The sequence below is a fragment of the Glycine max genome, chromosome 1 (genome assembly GCF_000004515.6).
Source record: "Glycine max cultivar Williams 82 chromosome 1, Glycine_max_v4.0, whole genome shotgun sequence".
NCBI classification, from domain to species: domain Eukaryota; kingdom Viridiplantae; phylum Streptophyta; class Magnoliopsida; order Fabales; family Fabaceae; genus Glycine; species Glycine max.
In genome coordinates, this window is record NC_016088.4 from 52,607,723 (window position 1) to 52,631,200 (window position 23,478).

Consider the following 23,478-nt stretch of genomic DNA (forward strand, 5'->3'; position numbering starts at 1 on the left):
AACGGACAAAGAAAACGGCGTCGATGCGTCGCAAATTGGTGATTTCATGTGCATAGACGTGTAGATCGATCTTGTTACGTCGGCTTCATCTTTATCCTTTCTAATAAGCGGATCTGGATTTCCTGTAGTCGAAAAAAAACACGCATTCATACAATCAAACGATTTTAATCGTCTGATAAAGATCTAACGATTTATTTTAATAAATTCAACCTAAAAATATTTTAAAATATTAACCGTCTGATTGAATCAAATGGTTCATATTCATGACTGTCCATTTCCCTCGTAAGCACACACCACTACGACTTCTAACATATTCTATTGTCATATACCAATTAAGCCAATTCTATTTTGTTGATTCGTACGTGGATGCGTTGGATACGAAAGCAAGTCGATAGAGTCATCTTGCAACTCCGCCATATTCCACATTAGTAATTTACATCTGATAATTACATGATTGATCACTTAAGTACCCTTTCAAACACTAAAATACATAAATATTTAAGTAGTTTCAAATTTCTAACTATAAGGACAGTTAGTAGATGCACATATACATTATATTAAGACAAATTTAAAACTTTGTTAGGGCTATTGCCTCTAATGCCCACCAAGTGGATCTGTCCCCAGATCCTACACCTTTTTATTTTCACTCCTAAGTGGATGGAAATGAATAATAATTATCTTTATGATCCTCATTTAATCCCTAATAATTGATAACAGTTTTTTTCTTTCTATTTTTGTCTTTTCGATTTCTCTTAAACTAAATACCCTAATTTTTTTTCTGTTCTTACTACTTCCATTCACTCTGTTTTTTTCATTTCTATTTTTTATGTATTTATTTATTTTATTTCTATCAATCACATCTCTTCTTCTTTTTTTTTTTTATACAGAAAACACATCTGTTATGAATGTACGAAGACGCTTTTAGTTCTTAGTGGGCTCATTTACACCACTTCTTCAAAGCCACGGGCCCGCAGCCTATGGATTATGTTACTGAGAAAATGTATCTACATGGGCCGAAAGCTATAGGAGGTCGCACATAAAAAGGCTTTTAAATGGAAGGTCAGTTTGTCTCTATATGACCAAAACACAAAAGCCAGGTTTGCTTAATTTAAAGTCTTAAATCACAAACTACTAGACAGACATATATATATATAGTCGGTAGATAGTTGGTTTCTTGAGCATATTGTTTGGGGTTGATTCTTAAATAAAATTAATTTACAAAATATATTTTAAAATAGGAAAATTCATATATAAACAATTTATCCAAAAATTTCCATTTGTAGTTATTATTTTGAATTTACTTACATGTTTTAAAAAAATCTTTATCAGGTGAGTGAATGATATATAACTTAGTAATTTAATAAAAAAAATTATTATATATTTTAATTAAAGTATATCTTAAAATCTTGTAAAAAAATTCTTTAGTAATGTTAAGTTAAATAGATAAAATTATACATTTTAACATAAGAAAGTATAAATAATGTAATATTTGCATCTCTTAAGGGGGAAAAAGTGTAATTTATTCTATGTTTTAACATAAGAAGAGAGGATTCCCTAAAAATAACCTAAGGGAGGATAGTGTAATACTCACCTTTTTTTTAGGCAAGGACACTGTAATTTACTTTAACAATGTTAAGTTAAATAGACTTTGTATATTTCAACATAAGAGGAGAGAACAGTATAATAGTTGCAACCTCATGGGAGTGTGATGTATTCTAAAAAAAATGATATTGTTTAATATGCTATTACAAAATTATTATTTTATATTTTATATATCAATTGGTAAATATGATTCTAAAAATTTAAGTATTACATAGATGTATAAACTAATCTATGTATAGTAGTTTTCATTTTATGTATTATGAGAGTATTAGGATCTAATAACACATACGTGTATGATCCCTATGTGATGTTAAATTAATCTAAAAATATTGTTCGAATTTTTTTTTAAAAAAATTCAGCCATTAAAAATATTATTATCTTCAGAGCATATCAAATTTTCCAAATTCACTTTTATTGGTTCGTAAATTTAGGTAATTGTTACAACTTAAGGTGAAGATTTAGAATTAGTTAAACATTCCTACTTACTTATTTCTATTCATAGTTTCTATCTAGTAATGAATACTTTCTTGTTTATAGCTTTAGAAAACAACTTTAACAAACTCCAAGATCAATCTTTTCTATATAATTGCTTCTTTATACTACTACTTTTTCAATATACTATCAAAAACTCTCTTTTTTATCTCTATTTTCTCTGTGGTTCACATTCATTGAGAAAAAATATTTTTCATGATGGTCTCTCATGGTATCAATTCTATCCTTTGGCACTTTGTTTTGGTTATTGTCATTGTTGCCCTTTTCACTCCAACCCTTAGTGCCGCAAAACAATCTAAAATAAATGGTTTAAAAATGAATGTAATTGATCGATGTTGGAGACTGAATCCTGAATGGAGGAGGCATCGACCTCAACTAGCAACATGTTCCGTTGGTTACACTGGCAAGATGACAAACAACATTGGAGATGACCTCATCCATTATAAAGTTATTGATCCTAGTGATGATCCTATAAACCCTAAATTTGGAACTTTGAGGTATGGAGCTTCAGTAATTCAAGGTAAAGTGTGGATCACATTCCAAAGAGACATGCACATTAAGCTTGAGAGACCCCTTCTTATTAGTAGTTTCACCACCATTGATGGTCGAGGTGTTAACGTTCACATTGCTGACAATGCATGCATAATGATCTTTAAGGTAATTGATCGCCAATTCTTAGTAATTTTTTTAGAGGTACCAACTTCTACAAATTAAACATGCATGCACAATAAACATTGCAAGTTTTTGTTTACATGAGTTAACACTTTGTATGCATCCTTTATTATATTTTTTCTTCTAGGCCACCAACATAATCATCCATGGCATTCGGGTTCATCATTGCAAACCTCAAGCCCCAGGGATCGTGATGGGACCTGAAGGAAAGGTGGTTCCTTTAGGCTAGGTAGATGGGGATGCAATTAGATTGGTTACTGCTTCAAAGATTTGGATTGACCATAATACACTTTATAATTGTCAAGATGGTCTACTAGATGTAACACGAGGTTCCACTGATGTGACTATATCCAATAACTGGTTTAGAGACCAAGACAAGGTTATGCTTCTTGGGCACGACGATGGATATGTGAGAGACCAAAACATGAAGATCACTGTTGTGTACAATCACTTTGGGCCTAATTGTAATCAGCGTATGCCAAGGTAATTAATTGTTTATTTAAGACATTAAGATACACAAATTTAAATGTATTAGACAATATTAATTTGTTTTATAAATAAAAAATACAGGATTCGTCATGGATATGCACATGTAGCCAACAATTTGTACTTAGGATGGGTGCAATATGCCATTGGTGGAAGCATGGGACCTAGCCTCAAAAGTGAAGCTAACCTCTTTATAGCACCAACAACAGGGAGTAAAGAGGTAATCACTCTTAACAATTCCATTTCAAAAGCTTAATATCCAATTAATGATAGGTCACAAAAGTTGGGCATTTATGCACATATAAAGTGAATTTACAAATATTTTGCTAATTGTGTAGGTGACATGGAGAAAAAATAGTCATAAAAATGGAGATATATGGGAATTTCATTCAGTGAGAGATGCTTTTGAAAATGGAGCCTCCTTTGCAGTAACAAAAGGAGGACGTGTGCCAAAGCCAAATTATAGTAAGGAACAATGCTTTAAAGTTGTTAATGTCAACTCCGTTAGATCATTGACGAGCTCATCAGGTGTTTTACAATGCACTAAAACTTCTATATGTTGATCAACTACAAAATAGAAAAAAAAGGATCTTGAAGTGAAGTTTGTATCACTTAAAATTTAATCCTAATATTTGACGAGGAGTTAATTTCCTCCCAAATGTATTAAAACTCCATTATATTTAAATTTTGATTTCTCAACTATGATGTTATAATAAACTTGTTTAATTTTTTTTATAAATAGAATGTTAAGAAGATATATAACAATTATAATTCAAGGAAGGAAAAGTATTCAAGTTCAAACAATATATACAAAGAACTTATTCGTATTCCACTTTAAATGTGTGAGTGAGAACTTCATATTACAATGTGTAAGATGCGAAATTATGTTTAAGTATACCAACACTTTTGAAATTTTATTTTGCTCAGTTTCACAATACTTATAAATATTTATTCATATATATATATATATATATATATATATTTATTGAATAGTTTTAATTTTAATGTTTACCTAAACATATTGAACCGAGTGATAAAAAATAATCTAATTCATTTTACGAGTCTCATTTAGTTTGATGGTGAACTTGATGAGTTTATATCTCTAATATATTGATTTAAAATTGGTCAAAATGAACAATTCAAAACTAGATACGATCGAATAAATTAGATTAGGGTGTCTAAAAAATAACTTAATAGAGAAGAAAATGATTTTCTCATTACGTCCAAGCATTTTTGCCTAAACCAAATAGTTCATTTTTGTTTGGGCTGTTATTCGGCGTTTGCGTTGTTGTTGTTGTTGTTTTTTTTTTTTTTTTGACGTTAGTTTGCGTTGTTACATATACAAGATCTGTGGTGTGCCTTTTTAAAAGCATGCTTCTTTTCTTTGTTTTGGTGTTAGTGGGAGAAGGAAGCTTTAATTAGCCGTGGACATATTTAAATTGTACTTTTTAATATATAATCAATAATTAAATATTGATCAATATATTTAAATGATTTAATTATCTATGATTATATAAGTTTTTGTTCATTCTATATTTGTTAAGTTTTCTTAAGAGAACTTCTATTTGCTATAAAGCCTGATTTACGCCAATTATACAAATAAAATTTCAAGAATTTAATAACTACCTATACCACCGTATAAAATAATTTTATATTATCATATAATTATAATTTATTGTTATATAATTTTTAAAATTATTATTATAAAAATTAATAAATTTATCATACATAATTAAATAATCATATAAAATTATTTTAAACTCATTATATAATTTTTTTCCTCAAATATTAATGGATACAATTCATTATTTGTATTTGCTGTAAAACAAAGAAGTGATAAAAATAAAATTTACCTAACCAAATGTGTTTTGTCTCTTGATACTTTGAGACACAACCAATTTTACCTAACAATAACTAGACATATATATACTTTCACAAAATCAAGTTTAATTTAATCGGAGTGAAGATCAATCCTCATCATTCTTATTATGAAACCAAACATAGTGAATTCAGTTCACTTTTCCAACCCACATGCCGCCGTGCGCCTCCTCCGCTCCCACCACCGCCCTCCTTCCGGTTTTCACCTTTGCGATCTGAACCTCGTAATGAGTCCAGTCTCAATCATTGCATGTTCTTGGCGGTTATCTGCATCACCACCAACCTCATCTAAGAACTCCTTTGACTTCACGACGCATAATGCAGGGCCAATTCTAATATGAAGTAGTTTGTTTGGAGCTACACGGGTGAAGTAGTGGTTAAGACCGTAGGATAGAAATTAAAAAAATCGACGGATCAGATTTATTACCTGGTACCGGTTAGTAACTTTAGTTCCATTTACGAATTTAATTTATTTATAATTTCCAATAGTTACAATTATAAATTTTAATTAGTTAATACCAATTAATGAATTTATGATTATTTAAAATATATAAGATTAAATTACTCATTTAATTTTATAATTTTATGATTCTTATCTTTTTTAATCCTTATAGTTTGAAAATGATTTTAATTCTTTTTTGTTACTGTTTATAAAATGTTCTTTTTAATCTTTATAATTTGTATTTTAATTATTTTTAGTTTTTATTTAAAAAAATATATAAAAATAATTAGTTATAAATTAATTATAAATTATAAATATTTTTTAAAAAATTAAAATATAAATTATAGAAATTAAAAGTATTATTAAACTATGATAACTAAAAAAATTAAAATATAAATTAAAAAATTAAAAAAATCACTTTTAAAATTAAAAAAATTAAAATATAAATTAAAAAAATAAAAATCATAAAAGAGCACATGAATAATTTAATATATGATGATACTATCGTAACAAATCCTCCAACTCCAAGAGAAACCGTTCATCCACCACCAGCATCACGTTGGTTCTTCAATTTTTGATTCCCATTTGTTTTCCTTTTATCACATTTAATTTTTGTTCTGATATTTATCTTTTATATTTTTTATTGCATTTTTCTTCTTGTATGTTTTTCCAGATCTGGATTTGTTTTCGGATCTGCACCGGTGACACCTACTGCAGCCGCACTCAAGACTTCTCCTCCTTCGCCCCCAACCATGCCTTTCGCACTCTGACCTTACTTTCCGGTTTCCTCTCTCCCACATCACCGCCGCCACCACCAGCCCCTTTTTCCCCTTTCTTCACCGACAACAAAAACAAATAGACAACCCCAAACACAACGCACACCCAACAAAATACAAAAGAAGAGGTCGCAAACGTTCACAATTCCCTTAATCTCAAATCTAGAAACTCATGCACACGAAACCAAAGTGGAGGGGCACGACAGTCGGTTAGACTCTAGATTCAGCGGCGATGATGACCGTAACGACGGTATTCACAGTCTCTACTATGTTGTTGTGCCTTCCCTATGATGAATGAGGGAGCTTTGGTGCCGGGAATAAATGGTGGTGAGACATTGGAGGAAGTTAAACGGGTTTCAGATTACAGTAGGAAAAATTGGATAAAAGAAAGGACTTTTGTCTTTTCAATTTGAGAGAATAAAAATGGTTGAATCATGGATGCCAATGCAAACCGAGATTCAAATCATTAAAAACATGAGCCGATATAGTGGAAAGAAACACGGTCTTGAATCTACGAATGACAAAAAAGATGTTAAAAAAAAAAGTTAAAAAGAAAAACACAACCTACCTACACGGTGACAAAACAAGATTTTTTTTTTCCCATTTTTAATTTTATTTTTTAAATATTAGTTATTTATTTTTCTTCCGATAACAAGTCTGTTATTGCAGGTAATTTTGCTCCCTCGTCACAAGTGAGGGAGTAAGTTTTGGACTTCACCTTAGAATTCACCGTCTATTGTCAGGTTTTTTGAAGTTCATTTGTCTCTATCTCAAGGATAGAATTGCTTGATTTTGAATATCTTAGCTAGACTTGTGCACTTGCTGGTGTTAAAAGAGTGTATTCGGGGACTGACATTGTTCAGGGAATTTCCATGGTAGAATATAATGACTTTGTCATGAAGTTGACCTATAACTAATTTTGTTACCTTTTGTCGATGATCGATCTTTCGTGCAGAGTAAGAATATACGACCAATTGATATTCAGGGAACCCATTTTAAGGAATATATATATTGAAGCGCGACTTTGCTATTAAGTTGACCAATTGCAAATATTGTTGCAGATTCTTGGGATATTTCGTGCGGAGCAAGAACATACTATAGAAGAAAGTCATAAACTTATAATAATGCTTGATACACCGCACCTATTGCGATTGGTGAACATTAAAATAATAGTTTTAATTTTAATTTTGTCTAACGACATTTGTTAGTATTTTCTTATAACTTTTTATAAATTTTTGACGTCTTTTACTATTATTATTTTTATTTTTATTATTATTATTATTATATATTATAGATTGATCGGAAATTACAATTCTCGCTAAAGATATTCACAAGATTTCACTTTTATGAAGGAGAATAAATCAAAGCTCGTATGCTGACTTAAAAAAAGAAAATAGCTCGTATGCTGTTTGGAGTGCAAGCAAAGTAGCAAACACGGATTGTTCAGATTAACACATGCAATATGTGATAACAAATTGATACAATTCAGTAAAAAAACAAATAAACAAATTGATACAACGAATACATACTATGAAACAGATGTTCCCCATGTTGACTTGGTACCCTTAATATCTATTTGTTTATTCCAGATGGTTATGAATTGATTATAGATGAAAATTACTTCACTGAAGGTTTTGTTTATTTATTGGAGAGTTGTCGTTGGTATCATGAGAGAAAAATGTAAAAACAATTATTTTTTCTTTAGACTAAACATCTGTTAAATTATATTTTAATTAAAAATCAAACGCACGCTAACATATCGTTACCAAATTTTTAATAAAATTTCAATGCAAGAAATTTCTTAATAGGTGAAGGCTAAAATGAATTACTTGATAAATGGTTCATTATGAACAATAAAATTTAACGGTTAGATTAATCTATGTCATCAGATTATGAGTCTTACACATTAGATTATATCCTCTAACTTTCTTAATCATCACTATCCTCTGACTTTCTTAATCACCACTATTCATCCACGATGAACCACTTTCAGGTTGAGCCACAAACCACCAAAAATTAACTCGTGTTTGATGTGGATCTCTCTCTTGCGCGTCACGTGTGTCGCCAGAAGTCACCTATGTGTCGCCCTCTACTGCTTTTGTTCTCATTCTCGTGTGTGTCGCTAGGGCCGTTGGAGACCACATCACACGTGACCCTGTGACCGTTAGTATAATAGAGAAGACATCAATTTCAGTTTTCACTACTTTTAAAATTCTTAATATGTAATTTTTTCCTTGGTTTTCATCTATCATAGTTTTCATTGGAAGCAAATTCTATCCAATCATTTCAATGAAGACAAGCAGGCAACGACACCTTGGAGTCGTCCCCGCCAATGGTGGACTTGTCAGAGTCTCTGGTGTCATCGCCAAAAAAGGAAGAGCTCATGGCTAATGACAATAACTTCCCAGCGTCTATTGTTGATGCAAAGAGAGTTTGAGAAGGAAAGAGGAAAAGAAGAGAGAGAGGGGGGGGAGGGGGAGGGTCGCTGCTGCTAATCAAAAGGATTAATCAAATGGTCAGAAATTTGTTGTCATGGTCTACGCAGACGCTATTGTATCGACGAAAATCATTCACTGGTTTTTGTTGGAGTAGTTTTGAAGGAGTTATTAGAATTAATGTCTCATGTGAGAGACATGTGACTTATGTAGGGACTAATAAATAAATAATTAATAATTAAGAAATAAATTGTGATTGGGTTAACTAGGAGAAGTTTTTAGAGATAACTGCTGCTTAATGAGAGTCGTGATTATAAAAGGGATTAATACCTACTAACGTAAAACAAGGTCCTCTTTTTGATAAAAATATGTTCTTTTTAACCCCTAATCATTACAAACATAGAGAGACAAAAAGAATAGTCAAGAAAGCGAAATCTTATTTCTCTTCTCTTCCAAGAAACCAAAGTGCACTAGAAAGAAGCCTCACTATGGAGAAAAGTATGTATTGTGATAACTGTGAAATTTGGGTTTAATTGATAGTCAATCTTGACTAAGAATGATTAAAATTTCTCTACTTTATTGTTCTTTTTAATGGAATAATGATGATTTTTATGTCATTTTAATTCTTGACCAACAAGATTTAAAAGAAGGAAAATTACAAGTGCTTTAGAGGAAAATTGATGCAAAAACTTGAAGAAAAAGCCTTGAAGAAGAAGTTAAGATTGAGACAGCTCGCTTAGCGCACAAGACAGGCACAACGCATTGCCTCGCTTAGCGACCAGCTCAAGCTTAGCGTGAAAAGGCCCACGAAAAAGCCTAAAGGTGCGCTTAGCGTGAGTCCCGCACTAAGCGTGTGAGCACCGCCATACTCGCTAAACCCAGAAGCTTCGGTGCTAAGCGCGTCATCACCGCCATACCCGCTAAGCCCAAAAGGGTGCACTTAGCATGAGGTCATGTGAATTTTAAGCTACCTTAGACTTATAAAAGGAGTAGGAAGGGAGAAAGTCATACTGAGACTTAGAACTCTCTATTGAATACACTCAAAGTCCGAGTATCTCTAATAGGGGAAACCTTCTTTCTTTAGTCATTCTCTCCTCCTCCATTATTCATCCCTCTTCTTCTTCCATCCTCATCAATCCCTAAAGTGTAAAGTCTCTCATGACCATGAGAGGCTAAAGCCCCATTGTTGGAAGCCTAGCAGCCAATACCCTTGTAATGTAATCTTTTCTTACTATTTATTGCATGCAATGCCAATTTTTATTGTTCTTTCTTGCGCTTTATTGTTATTGTTTATGATCTGATCGTCCATGCATCTGTTTAGGGATCAAGCATTGAGAAGTGTTTAATTTCTAAGGAACTAGGAAAGAGCATTTAAAAAAATCATTGTTAGGGATAGAGTGGTATTGTTTAGCCTATGCATACATTTCTTAACTTCATGCAATTTACTGTTCTATCTCTACGAAGAGATTTGAGAAAGAAAATAGATAAATTAGACTTTTCAACGTGAGGGATCAGGATTGAATATCATAGTAGATGTTCGTAGGAATTGAAATAGTATTAAATAGAGAAACACATTAACATTGCATTAAGGGTAGTTAGGCATGTTAGGTCCCAAGATATTTAAATTCTGAAGTCATTTTTTGCATTCAAACTTGTTTACTTCTCTTGTCTTTTATCTTCTAATTCTTTCTCTCTTATTTTCATTGTAATTTCTTATCTCTTGCTTAAAAATTGGATATACATAAACTCAAGTACAAATAGAGTCCATGTGGATTCGACACTTGAACTTTCGAGTAAACTTTATTACTTGAAACAAATTGGTGTATTTGTTGATGAGTTAACATTTATTTATTATTTGTGAAAATTATAGGTTTTAACATCTTGTTGGTTTCCTATAATTGTTAATCTAGGAAACCTTTAAAATTGACAAGAGTCTGTTCCACGAATCTATAATAGGTTGCTGGTTCACGAGGTTGAGCTTGTTAGCACTAGAGAGATCGTCAGAGAGGAAGTTGAGGTGACAAGGGAAAAAAATGCCATTGCCAAAAATTGCCTTCGACGATGGCAAATGATAGTTACTTGAATGAGATGAGGGATTCATAGTTACTTAAAGGAGATGATGGATTTAGTGTGGAATGACATATTGTAGTAAGATTAATCTAATGATAAAAAATCATGGTTCCCTTTGGACCACCTATAATACTAGTTCACCGAATCAATCAACTAAATATTATGCTTAAGTTGCTTGGTTAAAGATGCTATTACTATCAGTAAGAGATTGACAATAATGTCACGCGGAGAAGATACAAGCAAAGCAAAAAGAACTAATTCAGCGTCTCAGTCAATTTAAGTTGTCTTTTTCTTCTTCTATTTTTAATTGATTTTTTGAAATTGATCCTCGTGAAGTGATAAGACAAGAGGTCAAGAAAACAAGTATAATTCAAGTGTTGTTACTTGTTATCCACTATTTGGTCAACAACAATCCAAGCCAACCCGTTGTTTGAAAATATTTTAACTCTCAATTCAACTTCAAGAAGAAGCAAATCAATAGGCTTGTTATTTCTCAGAAATTGTCTTCCATCTGAAATTTTGACCAACAGATCAAATAATTCCAAAAAAATTGAAACAGGCACTCCCTAAATCATTTAATAAAGTGTTACATAATTGCTGGGTTTAGGCCCCGCTTATGTACAAAAAGTGGTGCATAATTGCATTCATTTCTCTGCAAACAACAATGGATCTCTTTCCCTTCATCCCCATCATCATTTTCACACTATTGATCCACAACTTCTCTCTGATTCTGGGGCAGCAACCTTACATTGGTTTAGGCACAGTAGCGTGCCCAAGAAGGGGTAACAAAAATTCTATCCGTGGTTACACTTGCAATGGTGCAAACCATAGCTGCCAAAGTTACCTCACCTTCAGATCTCAACCCATCTACAACTCTGTCAAGACAATATCAACTTTGTTGGGTTCTGACCCATCCCAGCTTGCTAAAATAAACTCAGTTTCCATGAATGACACCTTTGAAACAAACAAGTTGGTTATTGTTCCGGTCAACTGTTCCTGTGCAGGTGAGTATTATCAAACAAACACATCCTATGAGTTCCATAATTCAGAAACTTACTTCTTGATTGCCAACAATACTTTTGAGGGCCTCACAACATGCCAAGCTTTGGAGAACCAAAACCACAACCCTGCAAACATATACCCTGGTAGAAGGCTTTTAGTGCCTCTTAGATGTGCTTGTCCCACAAAGAATCAAACTGAGAAAGGCATCAGGTACCTCCTAAGTTACTTGGTAAACTGGGGTGATTCTGTTTCATTCATTAGTGAGAAATTTGGTGTCAACTTTATGACCACTCTTGAAGCTAATACACTTACTCTCACCCAAGCCACGATCTATCCCTTTACCACAATTCTAGTTCCCCTTCATGACAAGCCCTCAAGTTCTCAAACTGTTTCGCCAACTCGGCGCACTCCACCACCCTCTCCTCCCTCTTCTGATCATAGCTCAAACAAAACATGGGTGTATGTAGTTGTTGGGGTTGTTGTGGGAGCTATTGCCTTAATATCGGTTCTCTGTGCTGTCATTTTCTTCACACGCTATCGCAAAAATAGAAAGAAAGATGACTCAGTGGTAGTAGGGTCCAAGAGTTTTGAGGCAATTGAGGAAAAACCAGAAGTGAAAGTGAATGAAAAATTGTCAGAGATCATATCTGGCATAGCTCAGTCTTTCAAAGTGTATAATTTTGAGGAACTACAGCGTGCAACAGATAACTTTAGTCCTAGCAGCTGGATCAAAGGGTCTGTTTATCGCGGTGTGATTAACGGTGATTTGGCTGCAATTAAAAGGATAGAAGGAGATGTGTCAAAAGAGATAGAGATACTGAACAAAATCAACCATTCCAATGTTATACGCCTTTCCGGGGTTAGCTTCCACGAGGGGGGTTGGTACCTTGTTTATGAGTATGCCGCTAATGGGGACTTGAGTGAATGGATCTACTTCCACAACGTGAATGGGAAATTTCTGAGTTGGACGCAGAGAATGCAGATTGCATTGGATGTGGCCACAGGACTTGACTATCTTCACAGTTTCACTTCTCCTCCTCATATCCACAAGGATATAAACAGCAGTAACATTCTTCTGGATGGTGATTTCAGGGGAAAGGTCACGAATTTAAGCCTTGCTAGGTGTTTGGAAGGAGGGGACGATCAACTTCCCGCGACGAGGCACATTGTTGGGACAAGAGGCTACATGGCTCCAGAGTATTTGGAAAATGGTCTTGTGTCTACAAAGCTTGATGTGTATGCATTTGGGGTACTTATGCTGGAAATGGTCACTGGAAAAGAGGTTGCTGCTATTTTAACTGAAGATGAGACAAAATTGTCACATGTTTTAAGTGGCATACTTGGTGAGGAAAGTGGCAAGGAGATGTTGAAGGAGTTTGTGGATCCCTCTTTGGGAGAAAATTGTCCATTGGAACTTGCTATGTTTGTGATTGAAATGATTGATAATTGCATAAAGACAGATCCGGCAAGTCGCCCTAGTGTGCATGAGATTGTGCAATCTATGTCAAGAACCCTGAAGTCTTCACTGAGTTGGGAAAGGTCAATGAATGTCCCACGAAATTAAACTAGAGCTTGATCAGAATCTCTTGATGTTAAATCAGTTGAAACAAGATGCTTCAATCAGTCAACGATATTCTGTATTTTGCTAACTTCTTCTGTTGTTTTCTCCATCAATTTATGTTGTAGTCCGTTAGTATTATTATAGTGTGTTTGTTCAACTAGGTTTTTATAGATAAACATATATGATACATTATGATGATCGAATAAGAATTTATTCGATAACTATCTTCAAGAGATCTGATGCTAAAGAGCATGAATATTTCTCTGACGTCTCTTCCAGAAATGAATTTTCTGTATGTTGTGATTTTATCAGAAATTAATGTAATTGTAGTTTTATTTCCTTGTTAGTTATTATTTGTGTGACATTAAACCCTGAATATGTGTAGAGAGACTCTAGTTAGGATTTTAATTGTTAAACCAAAAATTTCTTAAAGTGCTTGATGATGCTATTCCTTTCAGTGACTCTGAGCAACAAGTCCAATCCAACTGAAGTCCACGAGAACAACTCCTGCCGTAAAAGTTGTGCAAGAGATGATATTGAAGTAGACCTTTTAAATGTTGAATACAAAAGTTAAAACACACCCTGGATTCATTAACTTGAATTTCCGAATTTCCAATTCAGAAATGATTACGAGAATGAATATCATACCGTGGAAGAAACGTGATCTATGGATGGCTTTCACCGACTTGACTTCCGTTAAAAAATTATACTATAGCAAAACTCATTCCAATTACCAGTTGACATAAAAAGGAAAAAGTTCATATTATTCGTACAAAACGGGGGTCATTAAAGTTTAGTATGCACTTGGTATAAGACTCCCCAAGCATTGAAGGAGCTGTTGTGGCATGCATGACCCGGTTGGATTGCCCTCCCCAGTGGTTTTATGTAGTTTGTGTTAGATTTAATTATGGTAAAACTAGGAAATCTGTAAAATGAAAAATTAAGAATGTATCCACCGTTGATTTAAAATTGACTAAGATTACAAAATACTTTAATTTAATATTTTTATTTTGATAAAAAATTATTCTTCACTAAAATGAATTCTCTTTGTATACGTGGAATAAATACACGATGAAATTAGTTTCTGTTTTGTATTTTAGTCAAAATTATGTTTTCCTTGTTATTTAAAAGAGGTTGAAAAAAAAATAAACAACAAAAATTTGAGTATGTTGATAAATTACACAATGAAAACATGTGTATTTTTTTTTTTTTTTTGCATTCCCTCTTGCATAATAAAAACATGATTTCATTGTACATTTTATTAATGGAGTCATATTTTTGTGAAAATGATATATTTGAAAAAAAAAATCAAAACACACGTGGGTAGTGTAAATAAGAAACATGGTAGTGCTAATAGCAGCTTCATTGAATCAATGATTGTCAGACTAAACTGGATTTGACGGGTAGCCCATTCTAGTAATTTTTTGATTTATTTTCGAATTTTATGGCACAAAAGATGAAATTGAAAATACTAGTCATGCAGAAGCAGAACCCTCTCTAAGCACGGGCCGTTAATATTTACGAAAGATTCTCCACAGATTCCTATCTTTGGTACTTGCATTTTTTTAAACGAAAGAGGTAGGTACCTTCATCAATGATTGGAACAACATGGACGACTTTTTATTTTATGCGTATTTCAAAAGCCCTTCACGTTACATGAATACCCATCCACCCCAAAAAAAATAAAAGGTAGAGCTAGTCTGCTTTCATTTATGCTGGCCATAGAATAATACTATATTATAAACGTATAGGCATATCATAATGCACAAAAATTTGCACTTTTTACCTTGGTTACTCCATGCATGATGCATCATTATACGTTAAAAATGCATCTATCCCAAGGGATTGGCATTGTCGTCAAAGAATAGTGAGCAGATATTATAGGCCATATACTCTCAATTTTATAGATATATAATAATAATAATTTAACAGAGCTGAGGCCGTATCCAAAGGCCTTCTTGCATAAATTCTAAGTTCCTATGTCCAGCCTTGTGACAAAAAATTAGAAGATAAAAAAGTGGGATAGATTAATTGTATTTTAGAGATCAAAGTGTTAATGGCAAAAAGTACTAAGATAAGAAGAATTGAGGATGTAATTGGACGAACAAAATCCTAAATTCTATCTGTGCAATATTGTGACTTTATGAGGTATGAAACATAAGCTTGATGCAACCAGTGGTAGAAACGTATATTTCAAACTCGAATAATTATTCTTTCGCTTGAATTTGTTTGTACATGTAACAGATAATCCATCATTTAATTCAGTTTCAATTGTCATACAAAAAAGATACAAAGAAATAAGCAAGTTTAGTCTGAGGTCAATTGCAACTTTCATTTTTGCCGACTCTACCCCAAACTTAAAAAAAGTAACAGGGATGCAATAACAAATTTTTTAACACACTCCCCTAAACCAAGCCCACCATTAATGACTAAAGATGTAATAATCATCATGTAAACAAAATACCATCATGGATTTGAGAAACTAAATTGCCCTCACTCAATCAACGAGCTGCTATGGAAGTGACAATTTGAGTAGCTTCTACATCTAATCCAGAAGAAGTCAAGGATCTCTCCAATGTCGCGGGAGATGGTTGAGTGAGAAGGGAGAGGCTAAGGACAATTTCTGCAATGGTTGATCTGGACAAAGACTTATCTGCTGTACAATTCACTGCCAAGGAGGCCAAGCTGAGAGCATAATCTATAGGATAATAACTCTCTAACTTAGGATCCATCCATTTTTTGAGCCTCTCCTCTCTATTCTCTTCTTGATCAAAGATCTTCCAAATGTCCTTCCACAGCATAACTACCTCACCATTTTCCTTGGTTGTCATGGCTTTCCTACCAGTAAGCAACTCTATCAGAACCACCCCAAATGCAAAGACATCTATCTTTGGCATCGTGGGGTTGGTAAAAGTTCTGGCCATGGAGAAATTTGCTATCTTGGCCTTGAAGTTTGAGTCAAGAAGGATATTGCTGCTTGCGATGTCCCTGTGGACTATTCTTGGATATGCATGTTCATGCATGTACTGCAAACCCATTGCAACATCCACTGCTATGCTTATCCTCTGACACCATGTAAGGGAGGCCCTTGAGTCTGATGTGTCTGAACAAGACTTGTAGAATAGCCACTCATCAAGAGATCCATTTTGAGCATATTCATAAACCACAAAACAATTTCCATCATTGTCTGACGAGACACCCATTAATTTCACCAGATTTCCATGATTCACCTTCTGCAGAATTTTCAACTCCTCTGTGACATTTTCCTTGAATCTTTTTACTGCCAAAACCTTACCCTCTATGTTTGCCTTGTACACTGATTCCCCAATCTTGCACTTCTCACTGAGGTTCATGGTAGCTTCCATGATCGCATCAGTTTCATACATGGTAGGCTTACTTACATAGCCTGAAACTCCAGAAAGTAGTTTATCTGCAGTTTCAGCTGATGAAGCACTCCTATTCAAACTCTTAATTTTCAGACAATATACATACACCAGTAATACTGCTAAAACCACGACCAGTAGCGTGCATCCCAAGCTAATACCAATTATAACTGGAAGACGAATTCCGCCTTTTCTTACATCTGAAGGAAATTGAGCAAGAACAGGCAAGCGTGTCACTGGGATCAGAACTGGAAGGTTGTTTGCAGCAGTAAAGTTCTGACCATAGTTGTTTTCACTCAATATGTCCTCTGGTGATGCACCAAACTTTTCACTTACAAGGGAAACATTGTCACTGGGCTGCCACACGTATGTAATCAGGTACTTTATCCCTTTGTCCAACTGGTTCTTTGAAGGACACTTGCAGAATAAAGGAAATACTACTTGGATTCCTATTGGCAACGTATTTGGACTTAGACTGGGGTTTAAATCCATCACTACACGCCAATTCGTGAGATTCTCGTATGAAGTGGTTGCAACAAAGTTGAAGCTATCACCGGGGTTGATCTCATAGGAGATATTGGCGAAAGAACGGTTTCCAGTGCAACCACAGGTTACTGGTATCAGTAAGACTTGGTGATAGCAATTCAGCAACAGAACACAGGCCATTTCAGCAGGTCATAACAGAATTAGTTACCCAGTATGCAATAGTGCAATTCTGTTAGGCAAATATTCTCACTAGTAGACAAACAATTATATGTATAAATAAGCACTAAGTGAATGGAAATGAAGGAGAAGAATTATGAAATACTTGTTAGTGTAGTTTAGCATAGCTAGCCTAGTTACTATTCATAACAATTGGTCCGACCTGCCCTCCTCTCCGCTCTTCAATGGCAGATACCGCACCTTCCGCTGCCAGCCTGGACCGCCTCGAAGCCGCCATGGCCAGCCTCGCCTCCATGGATTCCGTTCTCCATGGAACTCACCTCCGACTTGACGCGTTCCACGCATCCATGCTCTTCAAACTCGATCTCATTAGCCAGCAATTGGATAGCATGATATTCCGCCAACGATCCCCGTTTCCTTCATCGGTTCCGCCACCACAACCGCCGCTGCCGCCGCCACTACTGTTTCCTTCTTCAGCCCAACCATCACCGCCGCCGCTGCCGCCGCAACCACTGTTTCATTCTTCAGCGCCGTCGCCAGCTCCTCCGTCTCGTCCTCACGTGCCTCCTCCTCAGTTCACACCACACTCCGATGTTCCTCCTCCCCTTCCTATGCTGCCTCCGATTCCATACCCCGCACCCAAGCCACCTAATCCCACACCCAAGCCAGCATCACTTCCCATGGCAGCTTCCCATGGAAGCTCTGTAATGAAGCCACACATGCTCGATCTTGCCGCCTCCACCTATTTTCGTTTCCGACTACCCCGTTCCTCCTTTCTCAGTTTCTCTCCCTCTTCTCTCTGTCTCTATTGCAATCCTTCTTGGACTCGTCATTCTCGTTGCCGTTCGCGTCTTCGCCCCTCAGCCTTTTGCTCTGCCTCTCACCGGCGTCGACGCCCGCCGCCACACCCACCACCATGCTCCCCACAACCACCAAAGCCACCGTGAACACAGTTCTACGCTTCACCTTCACCGCAAGTCAGCAACCCAACCTTCTCCACCTTCACGTATGTGATAACCCTCACGGTTATCTTTGTCCGGCCCAAACAAGCCCACCAACAATACAACTTTACTCTTGTTCCTATTTTTTTTCTACACTCACCCCTGTATTTGCTTGTTTTACTGCCCAACCTTGAGGACAAGGTTGTTTTGAAGCGGTGGGTGTTGATAGCAATTCAGCAACAGAACACAGGCCATTTCAGCAGGTCATAACAGAATTAGTTACCCAGTATGCAATAGTGCAATTCTGTTAGGCAAATATTCTCACTAGTAGACAAACAATTATATGTATAAATAAGCACTAAGTGAATGGAAATGAAGGAGAAGAATTATGAAATACTTGTTAGTGTAGTTTAGCATAGCTAGCCTAGTTACTATTCATAACACTTGGTCTGCGATCAGCTTGTCGTCTTCAGGCTCTAAGTTACTTGCTCTTGCAATGGATAAAGGACTTGTGTCAAATATATTGGATATGCTGGTTAGACTCAAAAAATTTGGAGACTGAGCAATGTATGTTACATAGGTTTCACATGAAGGCGGTGGTGAATCAGAAGGGCATGAAAAGTTTGTTTCATTGGTCTGTTGTGATTGAGCTACAATATTAGTGAAAAACAACATAAGTACAAGACAAAGAATCTGAGAACGGAGCGGAAGAAAGGAAAATAAGACAGCCATTGCTGTTTAGTTGTGAACAAATGTAAGTAATGAGGGAAAGAATAAGGAGAGTCTATTATCACAAGCAATTGCCGTTGTTGATATGTATGTAGCATTCTGTCAACAAAATACCCATTGGTTTAATATAAAAATCTGCTCCTGCCTGTCACTAGCTTTAACTATATTTTCTTTTGGCTTTTGGAATCCTAGACACTGTGGACACGTCAATATTATGTTAGCCAAATTGTATGCAATTCATGCGCATGACATGATATAAAAAATGACAATAGAGTATTGTAATGCCTAATCAAACCTTTGGACGCCCAGTTAATGTTCCTACCAGTTCTATCTATGCACGATGTTGGCCAGCAAGCCGATACCTACAGACCAACTACACTTGATGATTGCTTGGAGTAGGTGTAGGTTTGGATAGACTTTTAGCTAGCACCAAGATGCAAGATCATTATTTGCTATTGTAATTTACACAGGCATTAGACAGCTTGGAGTGTTGAATCGTCCATTTGCGTATAGGATATGCAACAAAGTAAAACACTTCATCAAATTCACCTTTTCAAAAAAAAAAAAAAAAGTAAAACACTTCATCAAATTCACCTTCATTTTATTTTTAATCAGAGAAACTCAATACTGGACTGTCTACAGCAGCTGAGCAAGACGTACACCAAAAAATAGGACTATGGTTGCAGTAGCCTAGTACTTGATATGAATTGAATACCCATTAGTGTAGTTCTTAAATTGATGTATTTTAGTAAAGTTCAAAGATCAATTTAAAGGTTTTTTCAGTATTTAAGGAATTATTTAGTATAATTTCTAATAGTTTTAGGATTATTTAAGTAGTTTTTCTTACTTTAAGGACTATTAATGAGATAGAATCATATCTCAAGGATCAAATTGATGGTTCACTCAAATGCCGTCCTTATCTTACTCTATCAATGCCGTTCTTGCACCCTTTTCTTTGAGTACCTTTTCAATGCATCTCTTGTTTATTCATAACTGAAATTTGTAACCAACTACTTTCGTAAGAAAAATAAAAAGAATTGAAAGCTGCAACAAGTTAACCCATAACGATTAAAAAATTGATAACTATGAGATGCCCTGCAAATTGCATAAGTCAGCAACTGACTGAATGTAGCTCTCCACACGCTAACTAGAGCTTCATTAATTTTGTGATTAAGCAAAGCCAAGCATGACTTCTAGCTCTTGGTTAAGTGGATACACCGAAGCATTTGGTAGCCATAAGAACAATAGCTCATTTCTGAGTATCAATCAACTCACGTCCTAGCCAACAACAAATTTTCAGAACTCTAATAAATATAGAAACTTAAACCTTTGCACCCAGCCTCCCTGTCTAAAAAAATTCCCACCACTATGGGTATTGTTTTCAAGGTTTTAAGTTACGGTGATTGCAGTCATCACAATCCTTGATAGTGCAGAAAAATGCAGACTAACGCGACCACTGTTGTGGTCCTGGCAATAAGTGAAATTGTAAACCGTTTTTTAAAACCTTGATTGTTTTTCACTTGTAATAATGTGTGCTGAGATTTCATGCATGAAGAAATCCATACCTATTGTATAGAGAACTATGGATTACTCTAACCCTCATTTTAAGCAAAAGAATTTGAATAAATATTATAAATTCTTGTGAGATCTGCAGAGCTGACAGTCCATACATGACCCTGCAATGCAAGTGGAAGGACAGTATTTATTTCCTCATAACTTTCTTCCACTGCAGCAGCCTCTCTTCGTCTTCCCTCTTTCCATAGGCTCTTTACTAGCAACTCTTTGGTGGCAGAGTCAGGCACCAAACCTGAATTCTTCATGTCTTCAAATAGTCTACATGCTAGTGCAGCTCTTTCTGACTTGCAATAACCTTGGATTAATACCTTAAACAAATAAGCATCTGGCTCTAAACCGCTCTGCCTAACCATTGCAAAGAGCTTCTGCACTGTTTTTATATCTCCAAGCTGTGAAAAATATTGCATTAGGCCTGAAAATGTCTGGATATCTGGGCAAATACCATTTAAAATCATGTCATCAAGCATATCCAGGGCATCAGAATTTCTTCCACACTTTGTCAATGTTCTTAGAAGAGAGGAATACAGAAGCATCAAGTTAACATTTGATATAGGACCGCAAAGTATTCTATCATCATTAAAAACCTTCAGAGCAGCATCAGCATTTTTAGAAATCCCATAAAAGTCAATGATCAGCCTGATGGTGCTGAATGGCAGTCTCATTCCCTCCATTCTGGATCTTGGAAATGAGTCTATCAACCAAGTCAGTATGTCCATGGCGTGCTAGAAGGGTCATGATTCTTTGTACCGTGTATATGTCATGAGTAAATCCTCCTTGATTGCCAACCCAACAGAAGAAACTCCATGCAGCTTCTGGAGTTTTGAAAATTCTAAGCATCTTGCAAACCAGCCTTGTTGTCTACACAAAGTTTGCATTCTCTAGTGCTGCTACCTCATCAGGACTCCAATTCCGCAAGGCACTGGCCAAAGCCCGTGGGTCCATCCACGGTTTTAAATGAATTCCATCAACATGATCACATTGACAAGCATCACTTATATTCTCATCTTTGCCCTCCTTCTCATTTTCATCCTCATCCTCATCACCATTATCAATAGAATAACTTACACTCCTGACTCTCGCATCCGGCAAAATTCCTCTCAATAATCGCTCCTTGCCTTCAAGAACTCCTTCCTCCTTCATCTGCTGCAGCAACAGACCCATACCTCTACTAGGCAATATTCCATCAACCAGCCCTCAACTAAAATTCTCACTTCATCAAACTGTTTGCTACCTACAAAACCCTCAAGCAGAACGGAGTACTGCTTCAAGGTGCGTTTGATCCTCATTGAAGGCAACAGGTTAAAAGCCTCCAATGCCTCTGATAACTTCCGCGACTTCACAAGGTGCTCGATTATCACTGTATAGCTTCTGCAATTCGGAAGAGACCCTTCATCAATCATTCTGTGAAAAACTCGAACAGCCTCAAAGTCCTTTCCCATTTGAGCATAAAGAGTCATAACAATGCTATAAGATTCAGTACACAGATGGTCATTCTCGAGTGCATACTGTTCCCACACCTGAAGAACAGTATCAAGGTCCCTAGCTGCAGCATGCCACTGCATGAGATTCATGAAACTGATCTGAACAGAGCCGAACCGGTTAGCTCGGATATCATCAACGAGAGATTTGAGCTCAGAGCTTCGACCAGACTTGGCAAGAACAAGAACAGTGGCAAGTGCATGGAGCGTATGGTGGGTGTGGGAAAAATGGGAACTTTTTTCAAGGGCATGGACAAGGGAGAGAGCGGAATCAGCAGAAGGAGCAGAGCGAAGTGCATGACTGACCACGAAAGAGTCCAAAAGACGGTGGTTTATGAGAGAGGGAAGGGAGGAGTTGGGGGTGTTGGAGCGTAGAGTGAGTCTAATGTAGTCAATGAGCTTTGCACGGTGGAGGCAGTGAGAAACTTTGGTGGGAAATTGTTCGCGGCGACGAGCATAGGAACGAGCTTGCACTTGCAAGGTTAACCCGTTTAACAGGTTAGCCTCGCGAAAGAACTGCCTCAAGTGCATCCGCATTCAACACTACCGAGGTACAGTTCGTGATTGAGAAACCGTTTTTATTCTGTGTTGGGTGACGCAATTAATCAAACATATGGTGTGCGTGCTATTGCTTGTATGAGCGGGAGGACACAGGGCAGTGAATAAAGCACAAACTAGATGCCTAGATGGGATACACTTGGCTCAAATATTTCGTTTGCAAAAATACATTGCACATAATGATTAATATTTGGTTATTTTTTCATAACTACGAATCAAAACAAAACATTGTGAAGTTTTTTGGAAAAGTAAATTCAAAATTATTTTTTTGATAATTCCAGATTAATCAATCCAAAAAATTAGTTGGGGGACACATAGATCCTCCTCCTGGTTATTTTAGAGGCTTAAATACATCTATAATCTCATATTTTGTTAAATACCTAATTTTAGCTTTCTATTTTAAAAACTTGATTTTGATCTAATTTTTAATTTTAGCTATAGTTATTTTTTACATTTTAATTAATGAAATTATTTATAAATATGTAAAATCTAGGATTCAATTGGATTAAAATAAAAAATATATAATTAAAATTAAAGATCCAATTAAAATTGTAATTTTTTAAAAATAAAATTACTTTTTTTTGTATTATTGTAAAATAAAAGATTAAAATTAATTTTTTTAAGAAGAGAAATAAAATTAAATATTTTATATGATTAAATAGTTATTTTTATTTTTAAATGGATAATTTCTAAAAGATAAAAATTAAAAATTTAATTTTAAAAAAGATAAAAAAT

General features: G+C 35.2%; 2 protein-coding genes and 2 pseudogenes across 2 annotated transcripts; 2 read left to right on the forward strand and 2 right to left on the reverse strand.

The window, feature by feature from the left end:
• Positions 1-2,292: 2,292 nt before the first annotated feature.
• On the forward strand, positions 2,293-3,815 carry LOC100783587 (probable pectate lyase 4; annotated as a pseudogene).
• Positions 3,816-11,350: 7,535 nt separating this feature from the next.
• LYK4 (lysM domain receptor-like kinase 4) lies at positions 11,351-13,755 on the forward strand. The gene has a single exon (XM_003517208.5). The coding sequence runs from the start codon at positions 11,470-11,472 to the stop codon at positions 13,417-13,419; it is 1,950 nt and encodes a 649-aa protein (XP_003517256.2). The 5' UTR covers positions 11,351-11,469; the 3' UTR covers positions 13,420-13,755.
• Positions 13,756-15,607: 1,852 nt separating this feature from the next.
• Positions 15,608-19,241, reverse strand: NFR5B (Nod-factor receptor 5B). Its single transcript, XM_006573542.4, has 3 exons — positions 18,848-19,241; position 18,481; positions 15,608-17,428 (listed from the first exon to the last, which is right to left on the reverse strand). The coding sequence occupies exons 1-3, from the start codon at positions 19,133-19,135 to the stop codon at positions 15,918-15,920; spliced, it is 1,800 nt and encodes a 599-aa protein (XP_006573605.1). The 5' UTR covers positions 19,136-19,241; the 3' UTR covers positions 15,608-15,917.
• An 880-nt stretch (positions 19,242-20,121) lies between these two features.
• On the reverse strand, positions 20,122-22,881 carry LOC100784121 (pentatricopeptide repeat-containing protein At5g66631-like; annotated as a pseudogene).
• Positions 22,882-23,478: the final 597 nt, after the last annotated feature.

Coding starts and splice junctions, on each gene's coding strand:
- NFR5B (XM_006573542.4), bottom strand. CDS start 19,135: ATGGCTGTCTTATTTTCCTTTCTTCCGCTCCGTTCTCAGATTCTTTGT.
- LYK4 (XM_003517208.5), top strand. CDS start 11,470: ATGTACAAAAAGTGGTGCATAATTGCATTCATTTCTCTGCAAACAACA.